The 17,207-nt window shown below is 39.3% G+C and overlaps 1 protein-coding gene across 1 annotated transcript in view; it reads right to left on the bottom strand.

Moving 5' to 3' along the window:
- The window catches only part of LOC111646169 (interleukin-1 receptor accessory protein-like 1), a 226,714-nt gene that overhangs the window by 119,824 nt on the left and 89,683 nt on the right, over nt 1-17,207 (bottom strand). The window contains exons 4-5 of the mRNA XM_023395600.2: nt 4,961-5,147; nt 3,226-3,379 (exon numbers count right to left, since the gene is read on the bottom strand). Coding sequence (XP_023251368.1) covers nt 3,226-3,379; nt 4,961-5,147 — 341 coding nt within the window. The remainder of the gene's footprint in view (nt 1-3,225; nt 3,380-4,960; nt 5,148-17,207) is intronic.

Here is a 17,207-nt window from a genome sequence, read left to right as displayed (position 1 = left end):
CCAATGCTTTACAAAGATGCCCAGGCTCTCCCTGGTATTTGGGAAGAGGAGGTCATTAAGAATGACCTGGAGTCAGCGGTTTGAAATGAAAGGTGTACGGGAAGATTTTTCAGTGATTTCTCAGTGTTTGGCAAAGGTGGGGACAACAGACAGTCAAACTGAGTTGGGACAGTTTTGATAGATTAAACAATATTAAAAATATGGGATCACAAAGCAGTGGTGCAAAGTGAAAAGCTACAGAGTGGTTTGATAGCATCTTCCAGCAGTGCCCTTTGATTTTGCGCTGGCATATGAACCCTACACAGTATATAAGATAACAATTAATAACAAAATCAACCCAGCTGAGAACTTTTGGGACAGACAATGTAAGAAATAACTGACACTGTTTGTCCCACAAGCATTCACTTTGCTTACAAAACAGCACATAAAAATTGCAAATTCATGGCTTTTGTATTTTTATCTGCGTATACCCACATTGCCCAATTTTTAAATTACTGTGGAAACACATGAATTATCCTTGTACCAAAGTCTCAAAGGTTTTTTACACAACAATTAACCTTGTTACAAAACCTCACAAGTTTCTTACAAGTTTAGGTCATGGGAAGAACCCACGTCATGGGTTGTAAAGTTCCACTACACAGACTACTAGATGCAGTATGAGTATACTCTAGGTTACTATTGGACACTGGTCTTGCTAGAACAGTTTTTTTCCCTTTGTAGTGTATTTCACAGTTCTTCTCACTGGCCCTCTAGATGGGTATATAATGGGGATAAATGGCTGCCAATTTCCTGAACAATTGAACCCTAGAATGGTTATTATCATGATAAATTGTGAAAATTAGACAAAACTTGGGTGTTTTGCACACAAAAGTAATGAATATTAAAACTAGTGGAGGACACTGATTCAGTATAAAAGCAGTGGATGCATCTATTATTTGTTTACAATAAGCACATCAAAGTTCAAGGTGTTTAGAAGTGGAGATGAACCCTAAACACTATGGAGTTCTTTCCAAGAACAAAATCCCCTTCCTTATAGGATGTGATGTGTTTCATGTGTACTGAAGCAGTGACAGCAGACAGGAAAAGAAGATAGATCAAAAGAACTGGATAGTTAGCAAGATCAGTGCAGCCACTATGGCTGTACAAAAGAAAACGCTGCGTACGAAAACTCAAAACTTCTTCAATCGAAGACAGTAAATAAAGAAATAAATGCCAAAACTCAAAGGAAAGCAATTCTGCCTAAAAGGAAAGCAACCAAGCCAAAAAACAGAATTAACACTGGCATTGGTTTCTAAAGATAAAAGGCACTCCATATTCAGAAAGAACAATGGGAATTTTTGTTATACTTTGTTGCCTCTAGGAAAAATAGCATCTTTTAACATACAGTCACGTTTTAGGTGAAATGTTTTATTTGCATCTCTGTATCCTAAAAGAAACATTTAAGTATATCAATAAACTACTGATCTACTGCCTCTGTGGAATTAGACCTAAGACTCGATGTACTGCAAAGGTTTGTGCTATTTTCTGAACAAAACTTATAGTAAGTTATAGAAGTGATGGAGAAAATTCTGCCAAAAAAGTAATTACTTCCTTTTCTTTCGCACATACTGACAACTTCATCTTAAACCAAACTATGAAATAAAATTGACACATATCCATCCATTTATTTTCTATACTGCTTACAGGTTGTGAGAGCTGGAGCCTATCACTGAGCGTGAGCGAGGGTACATCCTGGACAGGCTGCCAGTCTATCATAAAACTAAAAAGAGACACATTCACACCTACAGGCAGACTGGGAATGAGTGTAAACCCACACAGTCACAGGTGGAGGAGTCTATTTCTTTCAACAAAAAAAAAATCACAAATGCTGTTTCTACTGCCATGGTCCAATCATCAATCATCTTTTGCCACCTGTTTTGAAATGCTGAATGTCTCCAAAGTAGATAGAGAGATTAAGACTATTCCCCCTGGATGACATTTTGAGGTTGGTGAGAAAATGATTTACGACTTAACTCGGCCTTCACTGGAGTCTGTCTTTGTCTCTTTAAAAGGACTATAAAATGTAATCAGGTAGCAGTTAACAGCCAACACTTTGTCTGACCCTCACACCCACAATGTGTGATGGCAGCCGCGCTGAAACACAACAGCCCCTCTATCCTCTTCATTTCTCTCTGTTTTGTTTCAGTCTGCGTCATCCTGCATTTGTTCCTATCCTTGAAGACATGAGCCACCACAGGAAGGGTGAGCTCAGCCAAATGAGTCAGAGAGAGGAGAAGCTGTTGTGAAACTGAACAAAGCAGGAACACATTTACTCAAACAAACGTGAGCTCTACTTTTACAGGGACATTTTATAATGGAGCAGATCTGTAATATAGGACGATTTTAAATCTGGCAAGTGATAAATCCCTGAAACAAGAAGTCTTGTTTCTCTTATGATTCATTTTGTTGCAGTTAAATTAACACTATTAAAATACTAATTTTAGTCAATATCAGCTCTGTGTTGCTGTTTACTGATCACAAATTTAAAGTGATATCACTCAGGAAAACTACCAGAACAACTTCCAGTCAGATAAGCTAAAAAAAACAAAAAGAAGTGTGTTTAATAAAGTTGTAAATTTAGGGTTCTCCCTATCCACAGCGCCTGCTGTGTCAACCTTGGCTGTGACAGTGTCAGTGGCAAGCAATCTGTCACCCACTTTAGGTTCAGGCTTAAATATTTCAACAGCCTTAAGAAAAAGTGCTGAAGTGGCTCTGTGTGAATTCCTCTACTTAGCAATTAAAGCAGCCTGGAATTCACAGAGACAGCTCCACTATTGGCAAAGGGCGCAGAGATCAGCTTAAAAAACTTAATTTTTTTAACAACAACGACAACAACCTGAAGCCTTTTTTTTTTTTTTTTTTTTTTTTTTTTTTTTGCTAGATCACAGTGTAAAAAAAAACACAATCTGTAAAGACACTCACCACACACAGTGCACAAAGGCGTATGCAACGAGGACATTCTTTTGTGGAAATGCTTCTATTTTTAAACATATTAATAAAAGTATACTTGCATTGAGGCTTTTGGTGTGATGTTCTTTTTTTCTGTTACAAGCACCAAAGCAATTCAAGCTCTTTGTACCTCTTACATTAAAATACCCACAGTATAAGATATCAACAAAAGTAAGCAGAGATGACTCTGAAGTCAAAGATCGTGTAGCATTGAAGAAATGTAGACTATTTTCTTACCTGTGACTGATAACTCAGTAGTCCTCCGAACCACAAAGTTCCCAAACTGCAGTTCGCAGGTGTAATTCCCAATGTCATCTTCCCGTACTTCCTTGATAGACAGAGTGTCCCTCCTCCTTTCTATGGTTTGTCTCCACTGCTTTGGCTTGCATTCCTTTATTCAAACGAGCATGGGGATACAGAATGTTAAAAATGAAGCAAATACACTGATTTAGTTTTACTGTCGGCTTCCAATTGAAGCTGCTGTTTGAAATGTACAAAAAACTCTAATCATTAGCAACAGAGACGAGACATTATTTGTTTCATCTTAAGCATACTGAATGAAAAAAGGGTAAATCCATAGAGGGCTCTTTGTAACTAAACTGTCATGAAGCACTACAGTAGCTTTCCACACAGTCATACGTCATGGTGGAGAGGCCTCAAGCTCTCCCCAAATTATGCTAAATTAGTTTGGTGCACCGCTGTTGCCCAGACTCTAATACTTTTTTAACTGGGATTTATGAGGTTGAATGGCTTTGCGTTTATCATTCTGAGACAAGACAACATTATTGGATCGGGTTGCAATAAACGTTTCATTTCATAAAACCTACTAAGTTTATGTGTGAAGTCCTTTCTAGTTTCTAGTAGCAATTTACTTAATTGGGTTGAGGGTTTTAAGAAAAGTGACATGAATTGCAACTATTCAGGCATATGAAGTTTGTCATTAATGATTCGTTTTGATTTCTGATGTGATTGCCAACGACAAGCCTTTGATGCATGTTCACAATAAATTTAAAGAATTACACCAGTGTGTATTTGTATTGAAAGACGGCACTGTTCGTCAAAATAGAAAATAGTACAGCTAAATTCCTGATTGTGTACATTTAAATTGAATGCAATGCAGTCCTGAGCAATTCTTGTGGTTATATTATAGTTAGAACTCAAACTTGGTCTTGGTGGAGCACTAGAGCTTCGGTCTTTTGGTCTTGACTACATCTTTAACCAATTTTAGTCTGGGGTCAGATTCAACGAATTCCACCAGCAGTCGGGCTAAAAGGACACTGCACAATATACAACAATGTTAGGTATAAAATGGATCCCTACAGCATACTATTATGTAGCTGGTGCATAGGTATGGCCTTCCATAGACAGTCAGGGCCTTTCAGATTTTGGGCCACAGAACACCTGAGGCAAAGGAAACTGGGGCATTGTGGGTTTGGTTTCAAACTGTGGTCCAAGACAGGCCTCCCAGAATTCAACCAGCCCCACTGACAAAGTGAGAGCCAATAACTAGAGGGTGTGGAGCCCACAACACACTTTCACGTTTGATAAATTGGCCCCCAAGCTTCACATAACAGCTCTGTCAAAGTGGCCTGTATTTGAGGTCTGACTGGCTCAGTTACACTGTGGATGCTTCATGAGGAGGAAGAGAAAGTTTAAGTCCATGAAAACAGTGAATAGATTTATTTTTGTAGGATATATAGTTTATATATATTATCTTGATCCTTTTAGTTTCAGAAGTCTAGAGATGAGATGGTATTTGAAGCTAATTAGATTTGAATATAGCTGATATTAACAAGGTTATTCTTCAAATAAATGACTAAATTCCCTGTGCAGCTTTTTAATTTTAAAGTGGCAGAGAAAATCCTTTGTTTAGACAACATCTCTCTTTTCTCCCTGTTTAAAAAAAAGAACACAACGACCAAAAACATCTTAATTATTTGTGCAAACAGCAAATAAAACAGGTGCATCTTACCTTGTACCACACAATCTCTGGCTCCACTCCCGGCTGTATATAATCCTCAATGCCTGGGCAGCTAATGTCTTTGCTTTTGCTTAGTTCAGCCTTCTCAAAGAACCTCATTTTGGAGTTGTAGCAGAGGTCTGTGTCGTTTTCTGCCACTGTGAGCGACATGGACACCTTCATGCAATACGTTGAGTTCCTGCAAAAACACAAAGATGATGAATCAGTCTGAGAAATAAATGAGTTTTTATCATATGGAAGTCTTGCAAACAAAAGCTGCCAGCAGTCCATCTCTGGCTTCAAAGAAACTAAGGGTCTGTTCCACAATGCTCATTCCTCAGATTCCATGTGAATTACTAATTTCAGCAGAAGATAGAAGGAAACCTTTCTTTGGAAAATCATTTTCACATTTTATGTCACATTTATTTTTGGCAAAAACCAACCAAACACACACACACACACACACACACACACACACACACACACACACACACACACACACATAATGTATTGCCTTCATGTGTGTACAAGAGGCAGGGACATGGGTGGTAATATGGAGCGACAGCTTTGAATGTCAACAGCACTTGAAGATTGATTGAGCCTTTTGTTTTCACGTGTTAAGCAGATACAGAGCGAGCTAGCAGAAAATTACTTGCTACAATTGATGTACTGTAACTGCTCAGGTCATATACATAAAGAAGACAATTTATAATGCAAGGGAAAGGGGGTGTAAAATGCAAGATTACTTGTAATGTTTGGAGACTACATGCTTGCCTGGGCCCACAGATACTGATGAGTATTCATCCAGTGGAAAAAACAGTTCATTTCACTGCTTGGTATTGTAGTATACCTACAGTGATATGTGTTGCCCCTCCATTGGGAAAACTTGTCTTTCAATGTTAAACCAATCTGGGATCCAGATCAGATTTAGCCCGGCCCTGCAGAGTGATGCTCCACTCTACGGCTGCTAGGCATCTACAGCGGTCCTTTTTGGAGATTGGATCTCCTGCTTGAATAATTCTTAAGAGAACATGGGAATCAATGAACACATTGAGTCCCTGTGAATGTTGTGCTATTTGAAGGAGGGGAGCTGAAGCAGAGGTCCTTGATGATCAATGAATTCAATAAGAGCACCTTTTCTTCGCTAAAACTGTCTAATAAGACTGTCACGTTTGACAAGTACTATGGCCTGACTGCAGTAAATCCCTCCTGGTTAAAAGACCAAACAAATTGGCAGTGTTTAGGAAAATCTCATTGCTAATTTTCCAACTAAAGCTGGTTACACAAATTGAGCTGAACCAACAAACAATTACAAACATGTTAAATCCTTACATAATTGCGCAGCATTAGCTGCTTTGTGGATTAGTACAACACACACTGGTCTTCGCTACAGTGGCGGAAAACAATCCCTCGCCCTTCGAACTGGCCAGTGCCATGCTCTGCGCTTACAGTAAGTGTGCCATTTTCATGAAGCTCGGATGCAAATGTGACATGATGTGGAGATTATCCCAGACAACTTCTACCAGATGGACACCTGTGCAAATGAGATCCCACGGGTGCGCTCTCTTCCCTGTTAAATATTCTGGGCAGCACTGATAAACTCGCCCGCTGGAAGAGAGTGAGAGAGAGACAGAGGGAGAGAATTGTGTCATCTGCTCCGCATGAGTGATCGATGGTGTGGGCCAACACTTTGTCCTACAATGTCTTTCCAACATTTCACATCCATCACGATGCCTTTTGAGCCTGAAGAGCCAGGTGATCTCTTGACTATTCACTAAGCAGGTGTAATATTCATGAAGCCTATGCAAAGCAAGTAAGCGAGAAAACTATCCGACTGCTGCACACTCCAGAGACCTCACTGTTTACTACACACTGAGCATTCAATGCTTGTGGAACTCTGCGTACTGCAGATACAGTGATAACAAGCTAGGTGATACCATGGCATTAATGGGTGAGGATGTCTGTCAAAATGTGTCAAACTGAAGGGGATGTGCAATGTCGTGGCAATGATAGATAACATCCTGCATACATCAACTTAGAGAAGTGTCAGGCTGACAGCTACTGTATATGGCTGGAGGGCAGGCAGAGGACTTGAGCTGCACTATGCAGCAAATGCAGAGAAATTATGTGCAACGGTCAGTTCAGAGTTAAGCAGCCTTCTGAAAGGATTATGATTGGCTATGTGAAAATATACCAGACTCTCTTTACTGAAGACACTCATGGGATTTTGCATTGGTTAAATTTATGGATTCATTTATAGATGCAGCCATCGCTACATTCAGAGTTAGATCCCTCCTAATCACATAAGAAACAAACCATATACCCAACCATCTAATACATATTTTCTTCTTTTATTTTATTGACTGTCAGTGGATCTACCCACAGATATGAACACCAGATGGAACCTGCCCTACAACTCAGCAAGTGTTCGCTCTGATATTAAATAATAGGGATCAGAATTGATTTGAAATTCTCCTGGGAATCCATGGCACCTGTGGGGAAATTAATGAACTAACTTAATGAATCTCTTAATTAAAATAACTCCTCTCTAATAGAAATTGGATGATGAAATAATTGCTGATTACTCATTAGAGATCACTTTCAACTAACAATAATGTTCTTGGAGAACTGTCTCAGTGTAAAGCGGATGTCACAGGGTGAGAGGTACAAAGATTAAAGGTTGCCTCGGCATGCTGTCATTACAGGGCAGTGAAAGATACCAATCCACAGATATCAACCCTATAGAGATTTAATATAGCATGTAATGCAGTACAGTAACATTGAGGTCACAACTAGTATTTAAATAGAGATTTAACTTGGTGCAGCTTTCAATACAATGTATTCTGTAATAAAAAAGTTCCTTGCTATGTGTATTTACAGAACATGACTTTGATTCTCACTGTCTGAAACTACTTATTTATTTAATTTATTATCTTTTAAATGTCATGTCTAGGAGACAAGAAAAGCTACTGAACTGCTGAAAAATGAAAACTGTGTGTCAGCCTATTTTGAGAAGATTGTCATTGTTAATATGGCAGCATCCCAACTGTCTCATCAGCATTCAGAAAAAGGTTAAGCCCTTTCTTCGTCCAACCATGCACAACCTCCATCACTGCAGCATTTTGAAAAAATAACACAGATGTGTTCCTACTGTAATCAGGGCATCAGGCACAGTAGAAATACTGCTAACATCTGCCAAGTCATTACCCTGTCCCTTATTAGCACCATATGTGTATAGATTCATGTGTCTCAAGCATGCTGTACTCAAGCAACTGTAAATTCAAGGCCAGTTTAAACCAGTTTAAAATTAAAGATAGGAGCCCTAACTGACACCAGAACAGGGCTCTCAAGTCACAAAAATATTTTTCAAAATAATCCTTAATTCTTTATATAATTGTTAAATGTTTTGCAGTGCTTGAGTCAAACTTTTGATGTTTTAACAGCGGTGACAAAGAGTGCTGCTGCTGGTGGGCTGAGATGTGGTGACTGAGAGAACCATGATTCATACCGTTTTCATCAAACTAGTGACCCCTCATGTCCTGTGTAGGAGCATTTTCCTTTGTTTTCTTTATCAGATTGTTGTTTATTGTGATTTTTCCTTTCACCCATCAAGATTTTTGATAATCCTAATATGTGAGATTAGACTCAAGTATTACATTTTCTGGACACAGGTGTAACCTATTGCATGTGCAACAGCTTCCATACAGTGTGTCAATGTCCATTACATCAGCCCTCAGTAGTCCTGTACTACCTTCCCTGTCCACATTAAGCCAAGATGAACCCAGACCAAGACAGGGCTGGCCCAGTTATCCTAAATCAGTATTTTATGGTCCTTGTATTATTTATGGCCAGAGCGAAGGTCATAGTGAGCAGTGGGAAGACTGGGTCTCCTACCTGTAGCACCCGCTCATAACTCACCTGTCAACTGTAGCACCAAGCCCAGGATGATAAAGCACCCCGGCTCCCTAAATCTGACTGTGGGCCAACTTGCTCCTACTTAGCCCCTGTCTAAGAGTGTGGCACTTGTCTGCCATGCTGGAACAACCAACTCAGGCCTCAATTATGATCCATACTACTCTCTCTTTCTCTCTCTCCCTCCCTCCCTCCGGTCATGGTTCATCTCTGTCCCTGCCTTCACCCGCCCAGTCGCCCTTTTCTCTCCTGTCTTGTAGTACACGATTTCTCAGGGAGGAACACACACCTCTGTGGATAATTTAGTTTTGCCACGCTGTGAAAAACACATGCCTGCACCTGTCTGCACACTTGTACCCATACATATGAGCGTGCAAACAATTAAAGATAAAAAAGCAGTATTTCTGCATTGTGTGATATGTAAGAAAGAAAAGCTTCCACAGAACTACAGTACAATTTCATTTACATAGTGGGGTCTATTTTAGGTTCCTGGGTAATAAAGGTATGATTACTTGAGAAGTTTGCCTTGAAGCTGAAGGGAAATGCATTAATACAGTAGTGATTTATTGATAAACTAAGGATCTCTCAGTCTCTCAGTATTTGGGAGCATAACTATCTGGAATAATGAAGAGCCCAAGCTTCTAAAATGTTTTCAAGCCTCAGTCTGAGCCTCTTATGCTTTACAAATACATCTGAGTCACAGAGCAAAACTAACGATAAAATCAAGTTCACTTGAGCACATGTCATTGTCGTGATTCCATCCAAAACTAGTTTTTTTTTTCATTTTTGAGGATAATGAAAATACCTTCACACAGTGCTAAGTGTTGTTAAACAACCTTCTGGGTTTTTCAAAGATCTGCAGGTTTATTTTTGAGAATGATGCGTAGCTTTGTGACGCAAATGCACTGGGATACATGAGTGGATCAAATTAGGGTGCAGTAAGCTCTAATGTAGAGACTTTAAATGGACACAAACAAGTTGAACTGTTTCCAGAGAAGACCACTGAAGACCCCCTGGAACCTCTTCAAGGACCAGCTTTAAAACTACTGTTCTACAAAAATACAATGCAGAAAAAAAATGCATGTGCAAAAGCAATAATGTCATCCCCAAAATCTACATAGACCAAAGAAGTTATTATAAGTCTGAGAACTCCTCCAAGCTGTCCCTTGAGTTGTTCATCTCAAACTGTCAGTAGCACTTCTTGTGTGTGCAAACGCATTACTCAGTTATTTCCTCTTCGCTGCCTTCAGGGAACTCATTTTCCATTCTACGACACCCTCAACTCATCTTTATGCTAGCAACCTGATTTCATAACAAGCATAAACAATTTGTCTCCATTGTATTCTCTTCTAACTCCGTCATGACCTTATTCATTGGTCCCCAGGCCCTCTGGGTGTAATGTATGAGCAGCATACTGCTATGCATATCAAATACAAACTGTCTCATCCTCGCAAAGTTGTTGCCAGAATGGGCTGTTACACTGAGGGTTTGGGCCATACTGGTGAAAAATGTAAACCAGTTGCAGTTGTTGTTCTGTTGCTGAATGTCATTAAGGATTTGGACAAACTAAGCAGTTTCTTTGGGAGATGTAAGCGAGAAATGTTTCCTGAAACTAGCAACAAGGTGAATCAGAGGATCAGACAGCTTTCTAGGAACTCTTGTTTCATTTTTTCTCTACTGTCACAAGCAGTGTTGGGCAATCAGTACTCATTACCTAAACTTGAAAAAGTGACTACACTACAGATTTCTCAAAAGCAGAAGTAATTTGTTACATTACTATTCACATTACTTTACTCAGCAGATCTCAGCCAAAGGTGCCTTTAAACCACTCCAAAGCCTCCACACCTAAAGGTCACATCCACTGTATTTACTGTAACTACTACTGACTATTTTAATTACACTGTACATGTAAAGCCCAACTAGGAACAAAAATGAACAAATGCTATAAACTCTCTGTGCAACACATCCGTTTAATGATCTGTATTGTAACAATATTAAATTGCATTGGTCCTATTAAATAAATAAATAAAGGAACTGAAATTAAAAAATGAGACAAACTACCATCCTGTGGTTTGGAAGCATGTACTGACCATCAGTAGCTATTTCTTCAGCTAAGAAGACTCAACAACTAAATAAGATAATGTTGTGGAGGTACCAGAAAGACTTTTCCCTGTCTCTTGGAGGAGGCTAGCCCTCCCCGAGGCTAACACAATCATTGCAGATCAGTCTGAGATGCTTTAAAAAACATTCTAAGGATGTTTGTGGAACATTCCCCAGACAGAAAATTGTTTGCTGGGGTATTTATGTTTAGCAGACTGTCACTGTTGCATTTGTGTGTTTGTGCTGTGTGCTTATACAGTGTTTTGCAGCTCAAGGTTGTTATAAGTATTGGCAGGCCACCCGTGTCTCTGTTTTCTGTTCATTTTTAGAAGGGGACCTGTTATGTAATTGTTTTTTCTCCCTGCATCTTTTCCACTCCATTAAAGATTTATGTGTGAAATTTTGTGGCTAAAATACATACTGAAATGAGGGGGAAAAAATTAAGAATAAATTGTTTATGGCTGATTTTGATACTGAGCTCTATTCCTTGTGGAGCTATTCACTAAGCTTGCAGTTTATTAGGTACACTTTATTAATACAGTCGAATTCAACAGCCCTGCAATAAATCCCCCTTTATGAAGGGTACAATGTTCAATTGTTGTTGAAATTCTTTTAAAGAGGTGCTAATTCAACTGTATGATAATTTTGGAGGATGTAGCTTGTGGTGTATAATGTTTTGCATTATACAGAGAAGTGTTTTTTATTCAGCCTACCCTCCCTGATATAAATGGAATGGCAAAATTAATATAAAACATTCGTCATATAATACAATCCAATTCAATAGCACCACAAGCTGCAACCTCCAATGACCATAAAGTTGAATCAACACTTCTTTAACAGTTTCAACACAAATATCAAACTTTCCGACCATCCTGAAGGCAGGATTTATTGTGGGACTGCTGTATTAGATTGCATTAGTTTTAGCTAGGTATTCCTAATAAACTACCAACTGAGTGTACATGACTTTACAAAACTGATACATTTTCTTTTAATAAATAAATGACTTGTAAAATGCTTTACAATATGCAGTATTGGTAACATTTAAATGAGTGTTTTCAATTTTTCAAAGTCTAATAAAGTTTATGTCTCAATCCCAGCCTATTATACTCTCACCCCTAAGACTCAGGGGAGCTGTGAGTTCGCCTATATCACAGTTTGACTGACAGCTGTGGTATTGCAGATGTCTCCTTTGGAGCACCACTGTTCACAATCCAGAGGGGAGGGAAGGGAGGCATGGAGAGGGGAGGAAAAGTTGGCTCTGGTGCCAAAGTGATTGTGCTTGGGGAATGGTATTTCTGACATTTGTCTGGCAGATAAAAACCACCATCAGATATGAGGAAGAGAAGGTCAGTGTCCCTGCTATCAGATAAGACTGGTTTGGCATCTTGTTTGATGACTTCCTCTCCTCAGTGTAGACCACGAGAGCCAAGAAGCTGGGCACATGGGGAGGCAATGGTGAGGACGTGACTGAATAAAATCCCTCTGTTGGTGATGTTGAAATATTTAGCCCAGGTGATACTCTGGTCTGTAAAATCAAACGGATAAAATTGAACTGAAATGAGAATATTGTATGTGCGTGTATAAGCTTAACAGAGATTGATCTTAAAAATAAAGAAATAAAAATTGGTCATATATGACCTTCTGCTGAATCGTTCTGGGTAGTCATGCAGACTGTGACAACAGATTTGAGTCAAGAGGTCTCTAAGAGCATAATCTCCACAGTCAACCTTCCCCCCTCTGCTCCCTATAGCCAGGAGCCATTTTAGCTCTGCTTAATCAAATGGAATCGAGCGTGGGACAAATGTCCAATCAGAAGGAGCATGAAGGGCATACAGAGAAATTGGCTGAGACTGTAATTCATGCACATGGTGGATTAAACTTATATTCCAATTTCTACAAAGAGTAGCTAATATACACCAAAATGAGTATATATAGAGCTGGTTAGAAATCAGCAACGTTTGCCACTTTTGTTACGTAATTGAAAAACTACAGCCAATTTCCACTCAGCATACTAAAGTATTCTGTTTTTTGATTTGGCCCATGAAAATATCATATCCCATTTTTACATACTTATTGAAAACCCAAATAAGATGTCTGGAATATAACAATAATTGCTGGGGTACTCAGGCATGGGTTCCTTTTCCAGTGAATGCTAGATTTTCAGTAATTGAAATAGAACTAGGGACATTTATACAATTCTGCATTTTCTGTTGGTTTATACATTGAATTTGTGAATATGATTGTAAGCAGGATAGGAACCATTATTCAGAATAATATATGCCTCTCAACACTGTAAGTAACTCCACCTTGCAGTTAAGGCTTCATGATCTTGTGGCCTATTCAAGGAAAAAAGGTTGTGCTGCCAGAAATTCAGTTAATGAAAACTCTGAAGAAATCCCACATTTTAATAAGGTGACCAATAAAAATTCTTAAGAAATACTACTACTCTAATCTTTGACTAAGTCAATGTTAGGTCTTCTTCTCATTGACAGTAGAAGCCCAAAAAAACGCCTGGTTTTCCATAATGGTTTACCAATCAATATTATGGAACTGAATTGTTCCTCCACAATGTGCTAACATCTGCAGACACAGGTTCATTCAAATGCTGACATTAAAGCTGCATGAGCAGAAGCTAAATATTACAGCTAGAGCACATGCTTTCACAGGTGGTCATGGGTGAAATATAGTGGCACTGTGTAAGGCCAAGTAATGACTTTTTGTTTCTCGGCATCCTGCAGAATAATGACACAAACTGTAGAGCTATTTTGCAGCTATATATTAAAACTAGTAGCTGGTTTTAATGTTGTGGCTGATTGGTTTAGATGCAATACCAAGAGATACAGACAGATTTTTGCTACAAACTGTGATCATTAAAATATAATGATGGTTTCCAGCTCTAAAACCAAAACCTTTTTGGGATTATCAGTGGCAGGAGTATGAATTTGCAACTGAATCCATAAATGCATCAGGGCAATTATTTTAAGTTATCAAATGCTAACATGTGTGAGTTATAGATGGTACTGTGAATCCAGCCCATTCACTAAATGTTTGGTAAAATATTACCATGCACATACCATATCATGTTCTTATTATAACCTTTCTTTGGTTGTCAACTCTACAGCCGTTCATGGGTTGATGAAACTGATATACTACCTATAATGCACACATGCTAAAATATTCATCATCACTCTGTTTTAAAAGCTTCTGACCCTTTTCTGCAATTTTTCTAACACCAAATATTTTGCTACAATAAAAGAGTTGAGTGAGGATATTTTCATATATAAACAAAAACAGCCACTGATTTTAAAGTTGCAAATTTTAAGACATTTTTCCATCTGTGTGCTAGATGAAAGTCTACTACTATCCAGCAACTGGTCTCAAAGTGGTTTCATGAGCACCCTCTTCTTTGACACTGCCATTGTAACATCAGACGTCCACAGTGCATATCCGGCCAAGTCCACACTGCCATATCACAGCTGAATAAAGCAGGGTGTGAAAGGTGGACTGGGCCCAAATAGTAGCCCATACATCATCAGACAATGGCTGCTGGAAAACAGCCTCCACTAAACCACATAGAGCCAACTAAAAGGCTGTCCAAACACTGTGTCGACAAAGCACTCTCTCTATACAGGTGTAAAGAATACTGAATATAGGGGAGCATCATCAATAACCCCTGGCTGATGTGTGAAGCATCTTGGCAAATCCATATCACACAATTAACTAAAATCCCACATGGGCACTGTGAATATCTGCTGCCAGGGTTTTGGCACCAACTCTTTCACAACCTCTTAAAGTAGTAATGTGGAAGATGCTCTTTTCTCCCATCAGTCATTGTTGTGGTGTATCTGTGTTGCTCTTCTTTCTTGGATAATCTGTTGACTAAGTTTATGTAGCTTCAGTTTAGCATTTATGACCATCACAACTCATGCTGACTCCAAACATACATTAACCACATCCTTTTTAGGACTTTGAACCACGCCGACAGCAGGGCTCTAGGGATGGTAGTGTTTGTCTGGTAATTTACCAATTCAGTTCAGACAGAATATCTTAACTAATATCGGAATGCCATGAAATGTTGTACAGACATAGATGGACCCCAGAGGAATAAATAATCCTAGAATTTTGGCGATTCCTATCATTTCATCTAGTGCCACCTGCATGTCAAAATTTATGACCAAATACCCACAAAATGAATATTCCCAGAGAATAGATTCTAGTAACCAAGAAATAAGTTGCAAGATTCCAGATGTTGTGGACGGGGTAGTTCTGCTTTTTGTTACCATTATTGATTGAATAAGTATTTCTTCACTTCACTGTGACTTCAAAACCTCATTCATATGTGAAGCGGCACTGCAAAGCACTTAAAAATAAAGTCTATTAATAAACATCCATCAGGGCGTCATTGTTATAGTCCTCCTCCGTAAGGCTTTTTCACAGAGCCGCAGCTAACTGATTGTCTCCTGCCAGGTAGCTTATAACACAAACACCATCCTTATATTATACATCATCCATAACCCCTGGCAGCACAAACCGTCCCTGCTGCTCCTTAGTCTAGCGTCTCTCATTGACTTTGACAGCTGGGCTGGATCAATTGGACAGGCCCTGACTGGGGTTGAATGACAGAGTGTTCCAGACGGCCCATTCTCACTGTCACTTCCCTGAGAGATCACCAGCCACTCCTGCCCACGAATACTAATACAGTCAACATGGCTGCGGTGTGGGACGAGTGGGAAGTGGTTTTTAATGCGTGTGTGCTCTCTGTACAAGTTCTTGGTGTGTATGTCTATACACAGGTGCCAGGTGGGATGCACTCACAGTGGCGATTCAGGCTTAAATAAGCAAATGGACGCGCACTCGCGCGCACACACACGCACGCACGCACGCACAAACACAAACACAAACACACACACACACACACACACACACACACACATACACACTTTGTTATCTTCCCCTCCCATTGTCCTTTGCTTGTGACAGCCCAGGCCTTGCAGGACATGCAGGAAACCCATTAATAAGGCTGGGACAGTGGCAGCATGCCAACACCGGTGAACAGGGTCAAAGGTGAGACATTAGCTACCTGCCAAGAAGTGGGATCCTCCTTGTGCTGCTACATCTGTCCTTAATCTGACACTGCAATCCCTGCTCTTTCCACAGCGATCAATGCAATGTGGGTGTGTGTTTGTTTAGGCACATTTCTGCTAGAGTTTGTGTATGAAAAGGAAAATCTTTGTGTGTTGATTTAAAGCCACTTCAGAAACATTATGGCATTGAAAGACCATTGAATAATTACATTGCAGTTGCCTGGACTTTGCTGCTGCTGTCATATCACAGGCAACTCTGTTCATTCAGATGGAAAATGGCAGAAAGACTTGCAGATAGTTTTATACACTTCTTGAAACTGTCACATATAGCAAGCAAAATGTAAAAGAATAAGGCACTTACAGCCCTCAGTTAACTGCTAATGTCTGTGATTTATCTATACTGGACTCAAATTATCCCACAATGCAACTTAAAAGATAGAGAACAAGCAATGGTTACTATGGGTACTGACAACAGGATACTATATTGTTTTCAAAGCAGAGTTCCATATATAGTGAACAGTTTATGAGTGGAGAATTAAAGACAAAGCTACTGAAACAACTAACCAGATGTAAAGCTGATGAAACAATTCAAGATTACTGAAAACTACAAAGAGCAGACACCCTACACATAACTACCATATTCAAGAACAGAGATTTGAACGTCATAAGATTGAGGTGAACGTCAGGTGAACTGTGGCTCTGCACTGAAATCTCACTGAAAACCTCACACACATGATGCCAATGGTCTGGATTTAAGTTGTACACATAATGACAATCTTACAAATTTCCATTCAAAATCTGCGCCCCCTCACACACTTTTGATTTTATCTGCAGATTATCAATAGCACCTGGCCCAACCTGAAACAGATTTAATCAATCTTATCTGATCAATTTTGGAATCCAAAAAATATGATCGGCTCAATGATCGTCCTACTCATATATTCAAATTCAAGTTGCATACTTTGAGAGAGCAGCAGTGAACCAATTTCAAACATCTACCCTATGTTTTTCCTTTTTCCTCTCATGACGTTAGCTATACCAGCTTTTACTCGGCTGTGTCTGCTGTCAGTGCAGTATGAAATAGCAGGAATTAGTAACTTTGTATTGCTAATAGCCTTAGAGAGACACTGGCGGCAATGCTGGGGAGTTAGTGGTATCCTCCA

The sequence above is a fragment of the Seriola lalandi genome, unplaced genomic scaffold (assembly GCF_002814215.2).
Source record: "Seriola lalandi dorsalis isolate HSWRI2012SDOR001 ecotype SW California unplaced genomic scaffold, Sedor1 jcf7180002054966, whole genome shotgun sequence".
Taxonomy (NCBI): Eukaryota; Metazoa; Chordata; class Actinopteri; order Carangiformes; family Carangidae; genus Seriola; species Seriola lalandi.
This window is presented reverse-complemented; position numbering and strand designations above follow the sequence as displayed.